Raw genomic sequence first — 23328 nt, forward strand, 5'->3', positions numbered from 1 at the left:
ATATGAAAACTAGAATGAGAGGAGATAGAAGGAATTGGTGAGGAATGGTGTGTTGAAGTTTGAGAGTTACAAGGCTTTATATAGGCATCAAAAGGGAGCAAAGATGGACAATTACATATGCAATGACCTCACATTCCATCTGAATTTGGAAATGGGGAATTACATATGCCATGACCTCACATATCATAATGAGAAAGAAGATGGAAAATTTCGCAAGCAATGACATCACTGCACGCAACTTCATCTTCCGGGCTGTTTTTCTCCATTCTCCGTTCAGAATTATGAATTTTGTATTTCTGGTAAAGTTGTAGCCCTTGAAGTCTTCTTTCCAACGGTGCAAAGATCACTCAATTTGGATATTCCTATGCTGATATATGGTAAAAATACCGAACAGTGGACAACTTGTGCGGAAATTTCAGATTTTAGACACTTGTTCCACTTTTGCTTTGGTTTATCCATATGATCAATCACCATTCAAAATATCACTCTTTGATTCCATTATTGCCTGATCTTTAATGATGAAAATGGACCAAATCTTCTTTGCTTTTGTCCTTCACTTTAATTCATCATCATCCATCTTCTCATTTTTGTTATTGTCCCTTCATGATCCTCCTTGTCTTCATGATTTCCCTGATATCTCCTACTAGCAATTAAACACATTAGGATGGCTTATTAAAGATGAAAATTACAAATTAAACTTAGGATTTCTCTAAATCATCCCATTAAATGCAATACGGCCTAATTTTCTTTACTTTATTCCAAATAAGATGATTGTTGCAAACATTAATCAAAGTGAAGAAAATCAAGGTTATACTGAACACAATTTATACAATCTAGTGGACAAATAAGCTTAAATATGGGGATTAAATATGATCAAATATGCACTTATCAGGTTTGCGAATTTCAGTGTTTGGAACTGTCCTAGTAGCGAGTTCATGCAATGGACATGCGCCCAGCCAGCAATCGTGCCAGAATGACGTTCGTTTCCCATTTCTGATTATCTTCACCAATCCTTTTTGTAGTAATGGTACTGCTTTCAGGATCCCTTTCCAAACATTAGAACTATTTGGCTTTGAGCGCCATACAGTGCAGTCACTTGTGCAGATATTATATTTCGACTTGAGTACCTGCGACCACAGAGAATCTTCTTCGTATAGGAGGCGCCATCCAAGTTTCGCTAAAAATGCTTCATTCATCGACTCAAGATTGCAGAGTCCTAGACCTCCGCTGTCTTTACTCTTTGTGACTGTTTCCCAACTCACCAAATTAAATTTTCTGTGGTCCGGAGAACTCCCCCATAAAAAACTCAGTGTCAGCTTTTCTATAGTTGAGACTACGCCTTTAGGCAGTAGTGTGGTCTGCATAGTGTAGTACGGTATTGATGCAAGCACCGATTGGGCTAGTACTTGTCTGCCAGCTAGTGAGAGTGTCTTTGACCTCCAGCCAGCTAGTCTTCGCTGCACCCTTTCAATCAGCTCTGAATATGAGGCCTTCTTGAGTTTTCAATGAATTGAAGGGACTCCCAAGTATTTCCCCATATCCTCAACCCTGGGAATTCCTATTATGTTCATAATACGCATTTGAAGTTCATCCGTTGTGTTCTTTGAGAAAAATAGGGACGATTTCTAAACATTAACTGCCTGGCCAGATTGATCACAAAATGAGCCCAGGCATCTTATCATTTCCTCCGCTTGCTCTACCGTAGCTTCTCCGAACAACACCATGTCGTCTGCAAAGAATAAATGAGAAAGGTTAAGTCCGTTTCTACTTAGCTTAATACCTTTCCATTTGCCCATTTCTATAGAATTAGTTATTATATGGCCCAGTCTTTCAATACAAAGAACAAAAAGAAGTTGTGAAATAGGATCTCCCTGTCTAATTCCCCTCTTACGATGGAACCAGTTTGACGTGTGCCCATCCGAATTTATTGCCAGTCTTGATGAAGTGATGCATTCCATTATGTTCCTTCTCCACGTCCCATTAAGCTCTATGTCCCTTAGCGACTCTTCGATGAAGCTCCAATCTAGCTTATCATATGCCTTTTCTAGATCCACCTTTAGAATCATCCAACCTACTTTAGTTTTCCTTAGCCTCATTGAATTCAAGACCTCTTGGAAAACGATTATATTATCCAATATTTGCCTGCTTGGCACAAAGCTGGTATAGAATGGTCCAATCAGTTTCTTGGACACTTCTTTGAGCCTGGAAGCCATCATCTTTGTCAGTATCTTGTAGCTAATATTACATAGGCCTATTGGCCTTAGATGTTTTACCGAGTGTGGGCACGGTACTTTGGGTATGAGGGTTATGACCGTGTCATTACAGCCCCTGGGTAGTTTTCCATTTGCAAAGAAATCCAAAGCGAACTTGACTAAGCTCTCACCAACAGTATTCTAGGCCTTCTGGTAGAACCCTGTCGTAAAACCGTCCGGGCCGGGCGCTTTGTAAAGGTCCATATCAAAAAGTGCTTCCTTAACTTCCTCCGGTCGAAAGGGCTGATTCACCCTCTGCCATTCATTCTCATTTAATGCTGGAATCTTCCGTATATTGCAGTTCGCGAGCTTACCGTTCTGAAATCCGAGAAGAAATTAACGAAGTGATTTTGAATATGTGTCCTTATCAGCTGTTCATCCGTGATCCTAGTATCACTCTCTGTGATTAATTCCTTGATTTTTCCATTCTTATTCTTCACTGAGGTAGCTAGATGATAGTATCTGGTATTACGGTCCCCGGATTTGATCCATTCTTCCCTTGAGCGCTGGAACCAAATAAGTTCCTCTTGGTGTAGTGTATCCTCCAGTTCCTTCCTCAACTTTCTGTTAATCTTAATAGGTCATGTCTAGCGTGTCGCATTAGGCTACTTTGGACCTGTTTAATTCTTGCCAGAATTCGTTTCTTCCTATAGAAAACATTTCCAAACACATGTATATTCCAGGATGAGAGTGATGCTGGCGTTGCTGCTATATTTTCATCTAGCTCCTTCTCTGAGTTCCATGCTTGCTGGACACACTTGTTAAAATCCTTATGAGTGGTCCAAATATAGTTAAATCTGAATTTTTTACCCCCATCAAATCGTGTTCGGGGACTATTTGAAATTAGTAGTGGAGGATGATCTGAGTTGATAATAGGAAGGTGCTCGACTCTGGCGTTCGGAAATCTGAAACTCCATTCCACATTGCTTAGGGCTCGATCGAGCCTTGCAGCCTTGAACTGTGATGTGTTCGTCCCTTGCATCCAAGTAAACTTCGACCCCTCATAGCCTAGATCCACCAGACCTTCTCGGAAAATCCAATCTACAAAGTCTGCACTCCTTGAAACATTGTAGCAGTCTGGGTTACTGACTTCTTCCCTACATATTACCGAATTGAAGTCCCCACAAACTAACCAGCATGGTTGTGAATTCAAGTTAGCAGTAGATAAATCAGTGAAAAGTTTTTTCCTTAGAGAAAGATTAGGACTCCCATATACCATTGAGAGTTCCCATGGTGGTAATAGTCCTTCCTTTACTTGCAAATTAATAAATTGCGGGTGAGTATCTAGGATTACCAAACTAACCGAGGATTTCCAGAGTACCCAGATGCCCCCGGAGAAACCCACGGCTTCTACACGGACCCAGTCTTCAAAACCTAGGCTATTACAAATGGAGTTAGCTTGTGTGCCCGAGACCTTTGGCTCGACCAAACAAACAATATCCGGTTTATAAACAAAGCAGTAATGTTTGAGGGTGCGCTTGAATTCTTTTGATACAGCACCCTGACAGTTCCATGACAAGCAGATCATAAAAACAAATTGAAAACAAATCACAGTGCTCAGGAGAACTGGAGATCCCGCATCACCGCATCCCCGGGGTCAGTTTGACCCCCATCATCAACCATTTCATCGATTGGGATCACTGGACCATTCTAAAAAATCATTGGGATGTGTGGGGGGTCACCAATAAACTCATAATCAAAGTCCTCTCTGGGGGAAGACTTCGGCCTGTCATTCACATGGTGAATCAAAGAGCTGGAGATTTGCTTCCCGCGATTAGAACCTCTTACCACAATGTGCTCGGATTTAGCCGCAGCTCTTCTTGGCGCCCCTCCCCTTCCGCCTCTGCCTCTACCCGAACCTCGGGCTTGTGGGATGGGCTGTCTCGCAGTAGTCTGCTGGGGAATAGAACTCTGCCTCCTAGGCGTGTGAGAATTCTGATTCGTCCGGATGGCAGGAAGGCGCGATGGTGCATTTTGGACAACTACCGTGGTCAGCTTCTCCACGGGATTCTCAGCTTCATTTTCCTCTAGGCCTTCTAGAGCCGCATAATGTGATTGCAGTTGTGGAGTTCTTGTGTCCCCAGTCTGTTTTCTACCGTGACCATTGTTTGTCGAATCCCGAGCCCGCGAACCCCCCCTTCGTCAGCCTCTCCTTTCTCGCCTTGCTACCAACATCCACTCACCAAAATTCTGCTTCAGATCCCTGACTGGTTTCGTGGGTTGATACACTATTTGTCCTTCCCCATTCTTGCGAGGGGTGGAGTTCTGAGCTTGACTCGTTCCATCGTCTGCCGCCTTATCTCCTTCATTTTGACCCTCCGCGTTGCATTGGCCCTGTTTGTGACCGTATATACCGCATTTGAAACAGACCAACCTGATTCCTTCATATTCAAAAGGTACCACTTCGCCTCCCAACGTGAATTTGGACAGCAAGGGTCTGGTTACGTCCAATTCTACACAAACTCTAGCGAATTTCCCAATCGAAACCAGACTAGTGGTGGTATCGGCCTTCACTGGGTAACCTATATTCTTGCCAATCTTCATTAAGAATTCGTCTTCGAAGTATTCGATTGCCAGTGCTAGAAATCTTACCCAAACTAGAAGTTTGTTCAACTTGTTTTTCTGGGGGTAGAAGTTCGGTTGCCATTCTTGAACTGTCAGATAATGCCCCAAGATAACCCAAGGGCATTCGAATTTTGCGAACTCATAGTCGCGGAGTGAATCGAACCTTGTCAAGAAATAGTCCTGATCTATTGTGATAAGGCCGAAATTGGCGTCTGGTTTCCACAAGCTTTGAAGACTCTGACGGAGGAAAGAGTACCCAACCTTGCGTCCGAGGACTTTGACTATCAGTGTTCTTCTCCATGGGCGTCTCAGTAGCTCCTTCTCCTCTCTAGTCACTGTTATGACGGGGCAATTGGGATCCGAGTCGACATCTACCATTGATTCTTCATCCGATACCACTTCTTTCTCCAAAGGGTCGGCGTTGTCTCTTCTTCTCCATGCATTACTTAGAGTTTCGACGGGGGTTTGCCACTGTGTGGACTCCGGCGATTTGAAGCCGATTCTCATAGGGGTTTCTTGAACAATCCCTTTGGCTAGACCTAACGAAGTGTTCCCTGTTGATGCTCGTCCTCTCTTCGTTTTCTTTGTGCTCCGTTGCAGTAAGTCGTCTTCCTCTGGTGATCGAGTGGTCGCCGCTGGTGAATTTTCTTCAGAGAGCGTTTCCGTCACTTGTTCCATTACAATTCCATGATTTGACAGAGAGTTTTTTATTTAACTTCATTAAGTTAAATATAGATAGGTTATATCATAACTTGTGGCGAGACTAAATGACCGAAGGAGCCGGTTCCCTTACTTGCATCCTTCTTTATCTTTAGTAGGGAGGTTTAGAAATAATTTTCTTAATTATTCAAAAAAAATCAAATTTATAGTGTATACTACCAAAATTATAAGGAAAAAGTATTATAATTTAAAGTATATACCGTATATTAAATCAATTTTATGTAATACTGCATTATATATATATATATATATATATATAGGCAAAAGGGTCAAATAAGCCTATAACTACCATTGATTGTTCATCTAGCACCATGAATTAAAATATGGTTCATCTAGGCTATTATACTCCTAATTATTTTTCATCTAGCATTTTTAGCCTATTTCTAATAAATAACCTATCTAATTTGATGACATGGAAAAATAAAATAATAAAAAATGATGACATGTTATTTATATGGATGTTTTGGATGATTTCTACCATATTTCATTAAAGAAGAAAATAATTTCTTGCAATGAAATAGGGTAGAAATCAAAATTGTTATATAAAGTTTTAACTACAGTATACTGCACAACTGTGTATGTATAGCGGAGTATTCAGTGTCGTTCGGCAATTAAATTCCATGAAAATCGATATATGAAAATTAAATTATTTTTTATAATAACTTAAAATATTGTATTGGGTAAATTTTATTTTTTTAATATCTTAAGTTATTATAAAAATAATAATTTAATTTTCATATAACGATTTCCATGAAATCTTATTGCCGAACGACACCGAATACACCACTATACATAAACAGTAATGCAGTACACTGTAATTAAAACTTTATATAGCAACTTTGATTTCTACCCTATTTCATTTCAAGAAATTAATTTCTTCTTTAATGAAATATGGTAGAAATCATCCAAAACATCCATATAAATAACATGTCATCATTTTTTATTATTTTATTTTTTCATGTCATCAAAGTAGATGGGCTACTTGATAGAAACATGCTAAAAATGTTAGGTGAAAAATAATTGAGGGTATAATGACTTAGATGGACCATATTTTAGTTCATGGTGCTGGATGAACAATCGTGGTTAGTACATGGGCCTATTTGACCCTTTTGCCATATATATATATATATAGTTATATATATATATATATATATATAGTATATAGGAATAAGGCTTTTGATATATATATATATATATATATATATATATATATATATATATATATAGGAATAAGGGTCAAATAGGCCACCGAACTACATACGAAATTGCAATTAGGCCATCGAACTCAAAAATAATGCAATTGAATCCCTGAACTACACAAATTCATGCAAATTAACCCAAAGTGACTTGTTGACTTGATATTCCGGTTACCAACTTTAAAAATAATATTTTAAAATAATTTTAAATTAATTAATTAATTAAAATTAAAATTAAATTAATGTGAAGGTGGTAATTCTAATTCATGGGCCTACACAAATTCTTCATGGTGTCAACACAATTCAAGAATCGTTTACCATCCCCGGAAACGACGCCATTTTGATGTAGTGGGTATGGTGAGTGTGAATGTGAAGGTGGTAAAACGAAGAGTCAAGACTCCCCGAGTGTCGTGTCTCTCAAGGATGGCGAATGGGAACCGAATTTATGTTGGCATTTAAGAGGTTGATAGGTAAGAGTTACAAGAATCAAAGGGAGAGGTGTTGTTCATGGTTGGTTGGGTAAAGGTTTTAAAGGTAAAATAAGATGGAAAATACAAAAGGTAAAAGGAAGGGGTGCATGCCAAAGTTAAGCCAAAGGATTGATTATCGTAGGTAGCTTGGAATTGGGTTTCGGGATTGATCTAGGGAGTCACGGTCTTTGTATTGAGTGGTGTCACACTCAAACTCTCAATCCTCATTCGGTTGAGGCATTTTATCGAACACCTTGCCTACCACTCCTCTCGGATCTCATCCTTTCGGATTAAGAGCGGAGATATAGATGAGTTGGGCTCGTGAGAGGCCGCTATCGCGCACTCTCTCACTTCCACTCGGTTTACTACCTATCCCGGCCGGAAATAGAAGCAAAGATTGAACAACATCATCCATACAAAACATCAATCATACTCCCACAATACCAAGATCATAAGATAAAATCAAAGCATCAATCCATAGATCAACAAGGGCACACACACCCAACTACTCTACTCAATCATGAAAATCATTCAAAGCAATAAAATAGAGATTACTTTCTAATCTAACAATTCAATGAAAAGAGTATGTTACCCAAGGAGTGTTGAGTCTACATCTTCAATCCATCCTCAATCCTAAGATCTACATTAATCTAATGGAAATTGAGTAAGTTTTTCCTCCCCAAAGGGGAAGGAATAGTAAGAAAATTCAGATCTGAAAGTTGGGAGAGTCCTCCTCCCAAAAATGAGAGAGAAGGGTTTAAATAGCTGCTCAAAAATCGAATTTCCGCTGTCGCCCTACTGGTCTGCTTCCACGCCTGTCACACGCGTGTGGCCTTGCGTGGGAGCCCTCTGGATTAACTCCACGCCTGCTTACACGCGTGTGATGGCGCGTGGCGGCCTGCTGCTTGATGAATTCATTGTTTGTTGCTTCTTTGGCCCAAAACTTGGTTGTATCCTTCGGAAATGATTTGAGGTATTTTTCTTGAGCTGAATTTGCCAAATAGAAGTTAATTAGAGGTTTTATCCATGAAAGTGATCATAATTGGGTGTTGCGTCATTAAAATATTATCTAAACATGACCCGAATTTTGACTGTTTTTGGCACTTATCAAAGTTTCCACACTTTAGATCTTGCTTGTCCTCAAGCAAGCATACTATCAAATCCTAATCATCTAAGTGCCAAGAACAGTTAAATGAAGATAAGATAACCAAAAATTTCGTGATCAGGTGTGTCGGAATGGAGCGGGTGAAATTCTCTTCGCTATCTACCAAGGCTATTAAGTTTAGGTCAGACAAATGTAAGGAATATACTGAGGAAGCAAATGCTTTTCAAGTGTAGGTTTCAAAGATAACAATCACACTATTCAAATCATGCAATTATTGGGGATTTGTCTTCTATTTTATTGGGGCCTAAAAGCCGATTCCACTAGTGGGAACGATGTGCACAGCCTGGCCACCAATTCCAACCATACGCCAAAGCCCCTGTACTGAAAATTAAGTGAGGGCAGGGACACGGACTGCTCATCGCCATGGCTTGAGCGATCGCTCTATTTTCTCACCTCCTAAGATAACGTCATCGGACTACCCGACTTCACATGGAGATCCATGCTTTTTCGAAGATAGCGCAATGGGTGCCCGAATCCTAGCGAGGCGGCTCACCTCTTCTCATTCTTCTCTTCTCCTAGGAACATTTTAAGTGGACAACCGACTCCAGATATAGCATTCAAAGACTATGGTTGAACACTTCCTAGCGAGAAGGCTTTCCTCGGATTTTATCTCAGGGAGTGGCCTTTTTGAAAGCCTTTATTCACGTTCACCATGTCAACCCCTCATGCCTCTTTTTAGGGAGTAGGGATTATTTTCACTCAAAGCTCACTTTAAAGCTCTCCTTTTGCCCCATGTCCTGCTAGATTTAGTTCATTTCCGGGCTTCGCAATTTTATCTTTCTAAAACCTAGGGAGTACACACTCCCACTTCGAGCGATCCTTGACTAAGGTCCCACTAAAATAGAAGACGAAAGAGATGCAATCATACAAAATTTTCAAATTTTTGATGGTGGTGTGTGTCACAGATAGCTTCCAGAGCATATTTCAAACATTTGTTTTGGCATACAAGTAAGAGTCTTCCTAGATAGTGCAGACGACAACACACTCTTTTATCCTAAGATCTTATCAACTCAACTGATTAGTCATCTTATGCAAGACATCCTTTCCACACTTTAAAAGATGACATCGTCCTCGATGTCGCCCTGAGGAGCGGTGGAGAAGGAGTTGGGTCAAAGAATTAATTAACAATGAGCACCTTTCCACACTTTAAAAGTGTTTCCTGGGCTTGGACTAATCTTTTTAATTTTAGCACCCAAAAAGATCTTTCATTAACTCAGAGAATAAGAATGTTATACCAATCTTTGAACAACCATCCTTTTTTTTTTTTAAATGGGAATAGAAGATATACCTTTCGTAGCAATTCTTCATTTTAATCATTGACCGCCCCTTTTCCTAGAAAAAATATTGCATAAAAGATTTGTTGATGAAAGATGGAAAGTAAGAATTGTACCTCGTTTGATCATCTAGCTCCTTGGTTCAATTTCATCCTTATTGAGTTTGGGGTACCTCCCAAGAGTGCCACGTTTAACGTCCTTGGCTGGACGAAACGTGGTAGGATCTAGACTAAAAGCATAAAGTACTGAAGCATAATAAAAACAGATAAAAATAAAACAGTGTACTCAAACAGATTCTTAGAGTTTGATTCATAGTTACTCCATTTTCCAAATTTTTATGGAGGCAAGGTCTCTTTAGATGTCAGTCATAGTCCTGAGCTGGGTCCTCTTCTTGCCAGTTCTTCTCGCAGAAATGCAATTTGCATGCTCAAATCCTGAATAAGTTCATAGTGTCTTGCGTCCCTTTGCTCCAAGAGGCCTTCATATTCCATGTGCAACTCATACTGAAATCTTTGCATTGTTTCCCAATTGGTGACCTTTGTGAAGCGTGCTGGAACTGCAGGTGACCTGTCACACGCGTGTGGCCTTGCGTGGGAGCCCTCTGGATTAACTCCACGCCTGCTTACACGCGTGTGATGGCGCGTGGCGGCCTGCTGCTTGATGAATTCATTGTTTGTTGCTTCTTTGGCCCAAAACTTGGTTGTATCCTTCGGAAATGATTTGAGGTATTTTTCTTGAGCTGAATTTGCCAAATAGAAGTTAATTAGAGGTTTTATCCATGAAAGTGATCATAATTGGGTGTTGCGTCATTAAAATATTATCTAAACATGACCCGAATTTTGACTGTTTTTGGCACTTATCAGCGTGCTGCCAGTCACGAGACATCGCTGATGTCTCGAACTACCCAGGCGCGAGACATCGTTGATGCCTCCAACTGCCAACTCGAGACATCACTGATGTCTCGAGACCGCCCAGCTAGCCGCGTATGTCTCGCACGCTGCTGCTCGGCCGTGCCGCGAGACCATGTCTCGCGCGCTGCTGCGCACAGCGATGTCTCGAACTGCCCAGGCGCGAGACATCGTTGATGTCTCGAACTGCCAACTCGAGACATCACTGATGTCTCGAGACGGCCCAGCTAGCCGCGTATGTCTCGCACGCTGCTGCTCGGCCGTGCCGCGAGACCATGTCTCGCGCGCTGCTGCGCACCTTCGAGAGGTCGCAGGCAGTGGTATGAGATGGAAAAATCGCTCGGAGTTTTGGCACCACACGAGTTCAAGCCTTTTCGAACTCATTTTGGGATTTGATTTGCACCCCCTACGCGCGAGAGAGAGCCTCTATGCCATACAAGTCAATTAGCCTTAAAAAGACTCTTGTATTTATAGTGGGTAAAAACCTCTTCCCAAACCAATGTGGGACAAATGCTTTCCAAGCTTTTCCCACATTTTTTTTCCATCTCAATGGGTCTACTTTGAGAACCAATTTCTCATTCACCATTATCCATTTTGAGCGTATAATATATCGATTTCTTCGTCTCATTATGAAGGATCCGAATCCACTTTGACCCGACCAAAATCGGATGTGGACCCTGCATATATTTATACCACAAAATGGCCACCTAAAATTCCATTTATACCATTTTTTCCAACAGTTACTACCTCGGATAGATATCACAAAGAAGCCAACCAGCGAGCCACTAGACATCGACAACTGTCATCGGCGTGCTGCCGAGCTACAACGCCGACATGTTGGATTTGTCAGTCGCAACCTGTTATAGGTCGCCATGCCTGAGTACCCCATGATGTAATCTGAACCTTCACCAGTCTTGCCTTGCCGCCAATAGTCATCCCCAAACTACAGCGCTAAGGGAAAACCTCAATTTAACGGTGAAGCTTCTTCCGCAAAAGCCGCGCCACAACGACAATCAAATTGAAGGTCACATAGAGAAACGAATGTAGGCCCCTGTTCTTAGCCGACGTCTTGTGGAGACGAAATGGCATCTCGATTGTCCGAATTGTGGTGTGGCTTTGTTGTTGGACTCTATCGGCGACAACCGGAGAACTTCAACAAAGAAACTCGTAGCCTAATGGCTCTATATGATGGTCTGGAGCAGCCCACCCACTATTGTTGCTACGTCCCTCATGCGCAGCCGGCGGAACCAATACGAGGATCACAGTGGTGTCACGGTGATAACACTAGTGGTGGTTTAAAATTAAATTTTAAAAAGATATTATGGATTAACCATGAAAGTTTTGTTTCCAAAAAAAAAAACATTAAATTTTTTAAATGCATTATTATTAGTTTTAATTAAATTAAGTAATTTTAATATAATAATTTTACAAGTAATATATTTTGCAAAAAAGGACCTAATTAATGTTAGATTTTATTTTTAATGAGGTTTCATTTATAACATTATTATTTATTTTTGGAGCCATCATTATTCTCATTCACCGCTAATGTATAACATTTATACACCGGCGGTGCATCAAATATTTACTCTTATATATAATGGCATATCGCATATTGCGGCAAACATACCGTTTCAGTTGCAATCTCATAGTTTGACTTACCAATTACTATTTATTTTTGGAGCCATTTTTCGGGGATCCTTTTTTATTGTTGTTCATGCATGCGTTTCTTGTCCGACTGGATAATTGATGGATATTTTAAAATTATAATTATTTATTACTTTTGGTAATTTAAGAATAATTGAGATTTTTTACCATTTATTAATTGATTGGTTGATCTTAATGGTAATAATAACTTCTTTTTGGTATTTGTAGCTATTTTAGATAATTTTCATAATTTGGTTATTAATGGTAGTAATAACGTTGGTTATGTCTATAAACTATTTTATACAATTTCTTAGGGACTTGTTAGAATAAAAACAATGATGGTGGTTATATATTTTCCAACATTAATTTTTTTCAAATTTAAATTTTATTAAATAAATAAAGAATTAAGATTCTCTCTCTAGTCTGTCTAGGGTTTCGCTTCTCCTACTAGGGTTTTCTTCTTCTGTGCTTCTTCCAATCTTTGTGTTCGGTCTTCCTCGCTGATTATCAGTGTTTTTCTGTCTTTGTACGTCGACTTTCTGCATGGCGTTATCTTCGACCGATGGTGGTGTTGGGCGGCTCACCACGCGATGGGCCGATTTGGCGCTGGACGATGAAGACGAGGGTTTCGAGCCTGTAGGGGAGGGCGTCGGTGTGATTCAAGTTGGCGGGGAGGAGACCTGGGTGGTGGTAGGCCGGTTCCTTACAGTCAGGTTGGTTAAGGTGGAGTTTATGCGGCAAGTCATGGCCTCTGTATGGCAGCCCGTCAAGGGCGTCCAGGTAACGGAGCTTCAACCAAACTTGTTTTTTTTTTTCGTGTTCTACCACAAATCCGATATGGTATGGGTGCTGGAAGAGGGGTCGTGGTCCTTTGAGAACAACACTCTCGTCTGTAGGCAGGTTTGCGACGGTGTGCTTCCGGGTGATGTGGTTCTCGATTCTGTTGACTTGTGGGTGCAGGTTCATGATCTCCCGTTGGGTTATACCTTCGACTTGGTGTTGGAACAGGTTGGGAACTTTATTGGTTCCTTCGTACGCTGTGATGATAGATTTGCTGGTGTGCCATGGCGTACCTTCTATCGCATTCGGGTGACCATTCCGGTTGCCCGGACCGCTGCGGCGTGGTATGAAACTAATTAAAAGAGACAAAACGACCTCATGGGTTTCTTTCAAATATGAACGCCTCTATACATATTGTTTCTTTTGCGGACTCTTAGGGCATTCTTATAAGTTTTGTGTTAAGGCCAGAGATTCGCCATTGTCGGTCGAGCAGTATGCCTTCGGGAGAGAGTTGAGGGCGGGAGGCCGTACGGGACCAAGGGCGGTCGGTGAGCACTGGTTAATCCCGCCGGAAGGGCCACAGCGTGGTGCGGAGTCGGCTGTTGCTGCGGTGCCTGTGTCGGGCGAGTCGGGTGTGGCTCTCGTCACGGCTGACCGTGTGCATGATGCCGGGATTGTAGCAGTATCCAAGAGACGCCGTGAGGGGTCAGGTGGTGGTGGAGGCCGACATAATGGTGGTAGTGGCGGTGATGTGCTGATGTTTGATGTTCTAAAAAACTTGTCCGTGGCGGGTTCTGGTTCCTAGACCCGCCCGTCATCATGAGTACTATAAGTTGGAACTGTCGTTGCTTGGGCGATCCACGTACAGTTCGAGAGATTGTGGACCTTGTGTCCTGTAAGAAGCCTGAGTTCCTTTATCTGATGGAAACCAAGGTGGGTCAGGTACACGCAGAGCGTCTCCGGGTCAAGCTTGGTTTCAAGGGACTCTTTTATGTTGATTCTGTTGGCGGATAACGTGTTTTTATGGGTTTCCGGAACGGGGGAGGAGAATACACTCTTGGGGTCTCCTAAGGACTTTAGTTGAGAGGTCCACCCTCCCGTGGGTGGTATTAGGCGATTTCAATGATCTTCTGTACCAGTCCGAGAAGAGCGGTGGAAATCCATATCCGGAGTCTCTTCTCTAGGGTTTGGGGAGGCAGTGGATAGTTGTGGTCTGGCCCAACTACCTATGAGGGGCTACCAGTTCACTTGGGAGAGAGGCAAAGGGACTGCAGGTTGGATAGAGGAAAGATTGGACAAAGTTATGGCCACCACAGGCTGGTGCAATTTACTCGATAAAGCTTATGTGGAGAATGTCTTGACACGCACGTCAGATCATTTAGCTATTTTCTTGTGTGTCAAACCGCCTGTGTGTCCTACTAGTAGGGCTTCCAGGGGGTTCAAGTTTGAGATGGCCTAGCTGCTTGATGAAGGGTGCAGGGGGGTGGTGGAGGAGACATGGAAGGATGGGAAACCAGAAGGGCTCTTAAACTGTTTACATCTTTGTGGGGAGAGGTTGAAGAGGTGGGGCGGAGATCATTTTCATAAATTCGGTGAACGCATCAAACTGCTTCGCAGAAAACAGTTGTCATTGCGTAGTCAAAGGGACCCAGCCTCCCTGGCAGAATTCCAGCTTTTGGAGGAGCAGTTGGTGCGGTTAGAGGCCCAAGAGGATGCTTTTTGGAAGCAGCGAGCCAAACATCATTAGTTAAGGGGAGCGGATGCGAACACACGGTTTTTCCACAGGTATGCCTCTGCCTGTAAAAAGAAGAACTCTTTGTCTAGACTTAAGAATGATTCTGGGGAATGGGTGGAGGGCGAGGCTATGAGGCCTATGGTATTGTCTTATTTTCAGAATATTTTCCAGTTAGGTGGTTCCACCCCAATGGAATCATTTTTTAGTTCTATCTCTCCACGGGTTTCCCAGAGCGATAATGAGCTATTACTTCGCCCATTTACATATGATGAGATTAAAGCAGCCCTATTTTCTATGTTCCCTGATAAAGCCCCGGGGCCCGATGGGATGAATCCTGGGTTCTATCAGCATTATTGGGATGTGGTAGGTGAAGATTTGTCGGCCTTTGTGATAAATTGTCTGAGTAATTGTTCTTTCCCTGATGGTCTAAATGACACAAATGTGGTGTTAATTCCTAAGAAGAATATTCCTGAGTCTGTGTCAGACCTGAGGCTTATTGCACTGTGTAATGTTGTTTATAAGATTATGGCAAAGGTCTTGGCAAATAGGATGAAGCATCTCCTTGATGGATTAATCTCTGAATCTCATAGTGCTTTTATCCCAAATAGGCTCATTACTGATAATATTCTAGTAGCAGCAGAGGTGGGCCATTTTCTAAACAGGAAGCAGTGTGGATTGGTAGGGTGGGGAGCTCTGAAACTGGACATGGCAAAAGCATATGATCGTATGGAGTGGCCCTATCTGCGAAATATGATGCTGGCATTGGGTTTTGATGAGAAATGGGTTGAGCTAATTATGCTCTGTGTTACCACTGTATCCTATACTTTCTTGGTTAATGGTGTAAGCAGTGGGCAGGTTGTGCCGACCCGTGGTCTGCGCCAAGGGGATCCCCTCTCCCCCTATCTGTTCATTATATGTGCCGAGGGGCTATCTTTGCTGCTTCAGAAGGCTCAGGGTTCCATACATGGTTGTAGGGTGGCTAGGGGTGCTCCTCCCATTTCACACCTATTTTTTGCAGATGATAGCCTCATGTTTTTTAAGGCTAATATTCATGAAGCTGGGGCGATAAAGAATTGCTTGGACATGTATGAAGGTATGTCTGGTCAGGTTGTAAACTATCACAAGTCCAGTATTTGTGTCAGTAGGAACACTCCTGAAAGCGAAAGAGTTGAGGTGGCTGGGGTTCTGGGCGTTGATCAGGCTGCAAATTTTGGTAAGTATTTGGGCTTGCCAAGCTTTGTGGGGAGAAATAAGATACTAGCCTTTACTTATATCGAAGACAAGATCAGACAAAGAATTCTCTCATGGAATAAGAGATTACTGTCACAGGCTGGTAAGGAAATCCTGTTGAAGAGTGTTGCCCAAGCAATGCCAACCTTTTCTATGGGTGTTTTTTTGCTTCCTGAGTCAGTTTGTATATCAATTGAGAGAACTATGAATAAATATTGGTGGGGTACAGGTGCTGAGAAGGGAATCCATTGGAAAGCTTGGGATCGTTTGTGTGTGCCTAAGAAGTTTGGAGGTTTGGGCTTCAAAGACCTCCGGGCTTTCAATCTAGCAATGTTGGGAAAGCAGGCCTGGCGGTTCTTGACGATGCCTCACACCCTTGTGGCAAGAGTCTACAAAGCAAGGTATTACCCGAAAACCTCCTTCATGGATGCTGCGTTAGGAAATTGCCCGAGTTACTGCTGGAGGAGTATTATGGCTGCACATGATCTAGTATGTGGTGGAGTTAGGAGGAGAATCGGTAATGGCAAGACATCTATAATTTGGGGCCACCCCTAGCTCCCTGATGATTCTGACCCTATGATTCCTTCGCCTATGCCTACTCAGTTGCGTGGTTCCCTTGTTTCAGGTTTAATTGATGACGAAACAAAGACATGGGATCACTCTATACTGACAGATATCTTCTTGCCTTCTGATGTGAATCGTATTTTGAGAGTTCCAATCACCCCGGACTATGAGGACTCATGGTTTTGGTATGGTGACCCGAGAGGCTGCTATTCTGTTAAGAGTGGCTATAGATCCATTGTTGGGGATTATGCCAATTCCTCAAATATCTTTGATAGATGGATTCCCTTATGGAAAATAAAGGTCCCCCCTAAGTGGAAAACTTTTATGTGGAGAGCCCTTTCTAATATTCTTCCAGTGACAACAAATTTGCTTTTGAAGAGGGTAGAGGTTGAACCCGCATGCCCAATGTGTGGGATAGTTCATGAGGATATAATGCATGCTCTCGTTTCGTGTGAATTTACTCAACTCGTTTGACATGAATCACACTTAATTCTCACTAGTACTATGGGCAACTCTTTTCCTATGTGGTTCACAAATCTTATGACCTCCTTGACTGAAGATCACATTTCCTATGCAGTGGTGGTGCTCTATTTCGTGTGGAGGGCGAGAAACAATGTCGTTTGGGACGGCTATCTTCCGTCTCCTAAGAGAGTGGCAGCAGCGGCACTTGCGGCGTTACAGGCGTGGAAGGCGGTCGCACAAGGCCACCAGTCTACGATTGGGCACTCTGTGCTAGACGATGGTGCGGCGTTGCAAGGTGTCACTGCCCAGCCGCCCGAAGCTGCTCCACTGACGTGCTTCTTCGATGCCAGCTACGATCCGGTCACATTACGGGCTGCTTTCGGGGCTGTGTTGTTGGAGTCGGATGGAGGTTACGTGGCTGCATGCGCTGGTCCGCTCATCGACTGCTTTTCACCACTAATGACGGAGACCGTGGCGTGCAAGGAGGTCCTATCCTGGCTCGAGGGTAGAGGCGTGGTTTCAGTTCAGCTCAAAACGGATTGTTCACAACTTTGCAGCGGTTTAGGCAGAATGCATTCTTCTTTTTACTCGTATGTTGGCTTATTTATTGATGCATGTAGGAGGGCTATTGCCACTTTTTTATATTGCCATATTAGTTTAGTCCCTAGATCGGCAAACGTTATTGCTCATACTCTTGCTACTGCGGCCGCTCATCAGGCTAGCATTCTTTATTGGGACTTTGTCCCTCCTGACTCTATTTCTTCGTTTTTACAGTAATCTATATTGCATGGTTTGTTTAAAAAAAAAACAAAAAAAATTTTATTAAATAAAAAAACTGAAAAATGTTTAAAGGCTTGCGGTTTTATCAATTATTTTTTAAGTCTCCTAATTGTTATGCGATTAGTATGGATATTCATGGTAATTTTTGAAATTTTGTACTTTTGGCATAATTTGATAATATTTTTAATTATGGAGAGTGATTTTGCATGACATTTTTTAAAAAAAAAGCATTTTTTATGGCAGTTAGATATTGCATTTGTTTAGTCTAGCCATAATAATCTTGAGAGTTAATTCCCAAAATGGTCCTCCGACTATAACCTTTTTTTTTTTTTTTTTTCAAATTGGTCCTATGACTTTTAATAGCACCCAAAGATCACTACTACAAAACATAGCTACTACGGCGGTTATTTTCATACATACACAGCGGTTTTTGAAGCGCCGTGTAGGTAGCCGCCTTGGTAAATCATTACTTTTTACGGCAGTTTTAAAAACGGACCGCCGTATATGATACCTATATACAACGGTTAAACAACCGCCGTATAAGCATAAACATACACGCCGTATAAAGGTATTAAATAACACATTCATATACTTTACACGCCGTATAAAGGTATTAAATAACACATTCATATACTTTATACGACAGTTCCATCTCGGAACCGCCGTATATACAATAGATTAGACGGCGGTTTCATCTCGAAACCGATGTGTATACAATAGATTAGACGGCAATTTTGGTGGGAACCGCCGTCTAATCTCTAATTTTTATTTAAAAAAAAAAAATTACACGGCGATTTCCTTGGGGAACCACCATGTAATCTCCATTTAAAAAAATTACACTAGCTCAATCTCTTTTTTTATTAAAAAAAATAAAAAAAAATACACCAGCTTTTTACCCCAGCTCATTTGATAGCATGTAGTCACTAATTCTAGAAACTGATATGAGGTTTCTAGTTCTGGATAACTACTTTCTCGCTTATTATGATTGACTTGTCAAAAGCTTGTTGCATTTCAAGGCCACCATCTGTCACAAAATAATATTTTCTTGGGGAATTTTGGTGGGTCAGTCATCTTAGGAAAATGCCTCTATGTACCTGCAACAAATAATGTAGGATATGAGAGAACATCGACAAGCTTTCACACTCAAAGTGCTGCAGAGAAAGCTCCAACAGAAAAGATTGAAAACTACATCAATTTTGCCTATTGACAGAAAAATACCAATTAGAGATAGAGAAGTGAAAGAGGGATCGAGGACAAAATCACTAAGTAAATTTGAAAATTTCAAGCATATTTGCATAGAATTCAAAACATTTATATCACCTAGTTCATTATTCAAAACCAGCAGAAAGTATATTATACCAAAATGTTAAGGTATATAATAAAATAGGGATTGCATGTACATATATGCAAATATGCCACTTGAAGTTTCTATACTCTTTCAAGATCCATTGAAGTAAAACACATTGTAGCACTTTGCTACAAATGAGAGACTCATTTGGCCACTCTAGTTTCTAATAGTCTCTTAACCGCTCTTGACAGAAAGCAACTACCTGTACAACCTACCATAACTAATTCAGATTGCATTACACTTTTCTTTCTTCCACTCAAAATTGAGAATGCAATATACAGTAACATGCAGTGAATCAAAAGATTCAACATATCAAAAGAAGTCCATTTTTTACCCAGGTGGTATAATACACTACTTACATCATCACTTTTACACTCTTCTAGTTATTCCTCTAATCCTTCAAGTGATATACCCTCACTGCCCAGCACAATTAAAGCAATGATATTTCCTCTAAATTACAGTCTAAAACAATACTAAATTGCTGCCATTCAGAATTCAGTAATTCACAGATCAACATTTAGATAAAATAAGAAAAGAAGATTAAAACCTTGTATAGTGCCTCCATTGCTTTCCATCTTCTATCTCTGTTTTCTGTTCCGAGCTTCGCCCAGCAACCACCAACAACGCCGACTGCCACTCCACTTGGCCGGAGGAGGGAGACCAAGCTAACTGTCGCCTCCAACACCTGCTGCCAAACGCCTACGCCGGAGGGGAAGGCCAAATGTCCGCCGGAAGAACTGCTACGCCGGGAAGGAGCTTCGCCGCCGTTCCTCGCTGCCGCCTCCTGCTGATGACGCCGTCTGACCTGCTGCGCTCGCTTGTCTGCAGCTTCACGAGAGACGAGAAGGAGAGGAGGAGTCGCTGGTCTGCACCCCCGCCCTTGCTACGCCGACGTCGACGCCACTGCCACCGCTGCCTGGACTGCCTCGCCGCTGGTGCTGCTCCGTGCCGCCGACGGTGAAGGGGGAGAGGAAACGAGAGAGACAGAGGCGGGGGCTTGGTTTTGGGTGAAAAGGAAATTAAAATAGAAATAAAAATTATTCTTATTTATAGGTAGGGTTTTGAAGGGCAAATTTGCAATTATTAAATTTTGGGTAGAAAATATGGGTCAGAGATTTAGGCTTATGAAAAATCATGGAATAAGTATAGGNCATACACGCCGTATAAAGGTATTAAATAACACATTCATATACTTTATACGACAGTTCCATCTCGGAACCGCCGTATATACAATAGATTAGACGGCGGTTTCATCTCGAAACCGATGTGTATACAATAGATTAGACGGCAATTTTGGTGGGAACCGCCGTCTAATCTCTAATTTTTATTTAAAAAAAAAAAATTACACGGCGATTTCCTTGGGGAACCACCATGTAATCTCCATTTAAAAAAATTACACTAGCTCAATCTCTTTTTTTATTAAAAAAAATAAAAAAAAATACACCAGCTTTTTACCCCAGCTCATTTGATAGCATGTAGTCACTAATTCTAGAAACTGATATGAGGTTTCTAGTTCTGGATAACTACTTTCTCGCTTATTATGATTGACTTGTCAAAAGCTTGTTGCATTTCAAGGCCACCATCTGTCACAAAATAATATTTTCTTGGGGAATTTTGGTGGGTCAGTCATCTTAGGAAAATGCCTCTATGTACCTGCAACAAATAATGTAGGATATGAGAGAACATCGACAAGCTTTCACACTCAAAGTGCTGCAGAGAAAGCTCCAACAGAAAAGATTGAAAACTACATCAATTTTGCCTATTGACAGAAAAATACCAATTAGAGATAGAGAAGTGAAAGAGGGATCGAGGACAAAATCACTAAGTAAATTTGAAAATTTCAAGCATATTTGCATAGAATTCAAAACATTTATATCACCTAGTTCATTATTCAAAACCAGCAGAAAGTATATTATACCAAAATGTTAAGGTATATAATAAAATAGGGATTGCATGTACATATATGCAAATATGCCACTTGAAGTTTCTATACTCTTTCAAGATCCATTGAAGTAAAACACATTGTAGCACTTTGCTACAAATGAGAGACTCATTTGGCCACTCTAGTTTCTAATAGTCTCTTAACCGCTCTTGACAGAAAGCAACTACCTGTACAACCTACCATAACTAATTCAGATTGCATTACACTTTTCTTTCTTCCACTCAAAATTGAGAATGCAATATACAGTAACATGCAGTGAATCAAAAGATTCAACATATCAAAAGAAGTCCATTTTTTACCCAGGTGGTATAATACACTACTTACATCATCACTTTTACACTCTTCTAGTTATTCCTCTAATCCTTCAAGTGATATACCCTCACTGCCCAGCACAATTAAAGCAATGATATTTCCTCTAAATTACAGTCTAAAACAATACTAAATTGCTGCCATTCAGAATTCAGTAATTCACAGATCAACATTTAGATAAAATAAGAAAAGAAGATTAAAACCTTGTATAGTGCCTCCATTGCTTTCCATCTTCTATCTCTGTTTTCTGTTCCGAGCTTCGCCCAGCAACCACCAACAACGCCGACTGCCACTCCACTTGGCCGGAGGAGGGAGACCAAGCTAACTGTCGCCTCCAACACCTGCTGCCAAACGCCTACGCCGGAGGGGAAGGCCAAATGTCCGCCGGAAGAACTGCTACGCCGGGAAGGAGCTTCGCCGCCGTTCCTCGCTGCCGCCTCCTGCTGATGACGCCGTCTGACCTGCTGCGCTCGCTTGTCTGCAGCTTCACGAGAGACGAGAAGGAGAGGAGGAGTCGCTGGTCTGCACCCCCGCCCTTGCTACGCCGACGTCGACGCCACTGCCACCGCTGCCTGGACTGCCTCGCCGCTGGTGCTGCTCCGTGCCGCCGACGGTGAAGGGGGAGAGGAAACGAGAGAGACAGAGGCGGGGGCTTGGTTTTGGGTGAAAAGGAAATTAAAATAGAAATAAAAATTATTCTTATTTATAGGTAGGGTTTTGAAGGGCAAATTTGCAATTATTAAATTTTGGGTAGAAAATATGGGTCAGAGATTTAGGCTTATGAAAAATCATGGAATAAGTATAGGGTTAGGAACTAAAATCATTTGGCCTTAGGTTTAGTTTGGGTTCAAACTTAGGCTCAAAACAATAACAATGATATAAGTTTCACCAAAGTAATTGTTTTGAAAGTCTTTGGGCTAAAATATTTAGAATTGAAAATAAATTTTATTTTTAAAAATATTTTATTAAAATAGAAATGGTTTAAAATATCGTGGTGTTACAATTTAATAGAAGATAATCATATAATTAATGATTAAAATCTAAAGGAAAAATATCAATATAAACAATCTGAATCATCCATTTGATTTAATAATTTGACCGCCATTTTTTCTACCCATTATAGGCCTAACTTGTTTTGACTCTTATTAGTATAGTAGATATTAGACGGCGGTTATTTAAAAATCGTCGTCTATTAAGTATATATTAGACGGCGGTTATTTAAAAACCGCCATCTATTAAGTGACATGGTATATATTAGATGGCGGATATATAAAAATCGTCGTCTATTAAATGACATGGTATATATTAGATGGCGATTACTTAAAAACCGCCATCTATTAAGTGATGTGGTATATATTAGACGTCGGTTATTTAAAAATCGTCGTCTATTAAGTATATATTATATGGCGGTTATTTAAAAACCGTCGTCTATTAAGTGACGTAGTATATATTAGACGGCGGTTATTTAAAAAACTGTCGTCTATTAAGTGACATAATATAACAAAACATATTAGACGGCGGTTATTTAAAAAACAGTCGTCTATTAAGTGACGTAGTAGACCATTTTTGTAGTAGTGGATATGGCAAAATAGCCTCACTTACTTATAAGTTGACCTCTGAACCCTTTACAACTTTAAAACTGTTAAATAATGATGCTAGTAGTCTACACTTAGCACAGATTGCTCATGAAAATAAAAGGTGTGAGATATATGTTGAACATGGAGTAGATGAGCCTAATGTGGTTGCTTTATGTTTACTTGGTGTGAGGGGAATGAAGTTGAGGATGAATTAAGAGGTGAGTTTGGGGGTACTAAGCAGTGGACATAGGCTGAATTAGTGGGTTAGGAAGGGGGGTTTGAAGCTGAATTAAGAGGTGAGGAAGGTGGGAATGAAGTTGATGTAGAATTAAATGGTGAGCAAGGGACTGAAGCTAGTTAGGGGGTGAGGAAGGTGGGAGTACAGTTGAGACAAATTCTGGACCTGG

The 23328-nt window shown here is 41.2% G+C and overlaps 3 protein-coding genes and 2 long non-coding RNA genes across 5 annotated transcripts; 2 read left to right on the forward strand and 3 right to left on the reverse strand.

The window, feature by feature from the left end:
* Positions 1-2393: 2393 nt before the first annotated feature.
* Positions 2394-5495, reverse strand: LOC116005836. The gene is made up of 5 exons (XM_031246074.1): positions 4436-5495; positions 4041-4288; positions 3837-3902; positions 2869-3753; positions 2394-2570 (listed from the first exon to the last, which is right to left on the reverse strand). The coding sequence occupies exons 1-5, from the start codon at positions 5493-5495 to the stop codon at positions 2394-2396; spliced, it is 2436 nt and encodes an 811-aa protein (XP_031101934.1).
* A 7242-nt stretch (positions 5496-12737) lies between these two features.
* On the forward strand, positions 12738-16977 carry LOC116005837. Its single transcript, XM_031246075.1, has 6 exons — positions 12738-13251; positions 13412-13771; positions 14114-14342; positions 14454-14669; positions 14760-16456; positions 16565-16977. The coding sequence occupies exons 1-6, from the start codon at positions 12738-12740 to the stop codon at positions 16975-16977; spliced, it is 3429 nt and encodes a 1142-aa protein (XP_031101935.1).
* Positions 16978-17007: 30 nt separating this feature from the next.
* On the forward strand, positions 17008-17742 carry LOC116005838. The gene has a single exon (XM_031246076.1). It carries the CDS (start codon positions 17008-17010, stop codon positions 17740-17742), a length of 735 nt encoding a protein of 244 aa, XP_031101936.1.
* Positions 17743-18455: 713 nt separating this feature from the next.
* On the reverse strand, positions 18456-20116 carry LOC116007385. The gene is made up of 2 exons (XR_004095245.1): positions 19641-20116; positions 18456-18839 (listed from the first exon to the last, which is right to left on the reverse strand). It is a non-coding gene; the product is annotated as an uncharacterized LOC116007385 (long non-coding RNA).
* Positions 20117-20362: 246 nt separating this feature from the next.
* On the reverse strand, positions 20363-22023 carry LOC116007382. Its single transcript, XR_004095244.1, has 2 exons — positions 21548-22023; positions 20363-20746 (listed from the first exon to the last, which is right to left on the reverse strand). It is a non-coding gene; the product is annotated as an uncharacterized LOC116007382 (long non-coding RNA).
* Positions 22024-23328: the final 1305 nt, after the last annotated feature.

The sequence above is a fragment of the Ipomoea triloba genome, chromosome 15 (genome assembly GCF_003576645.1).
Source record: "Ipomoea triloba cultivar NCNSP0323 chromosome 15, ASM357664v1".
NCBI classification, from domain to species: Eukaryota; Viridiplantae; Streptophyta; class Magnoliopsida; order Solanales; family Convolvulaceae; genus Ipomoea; species Ipomoea triloba.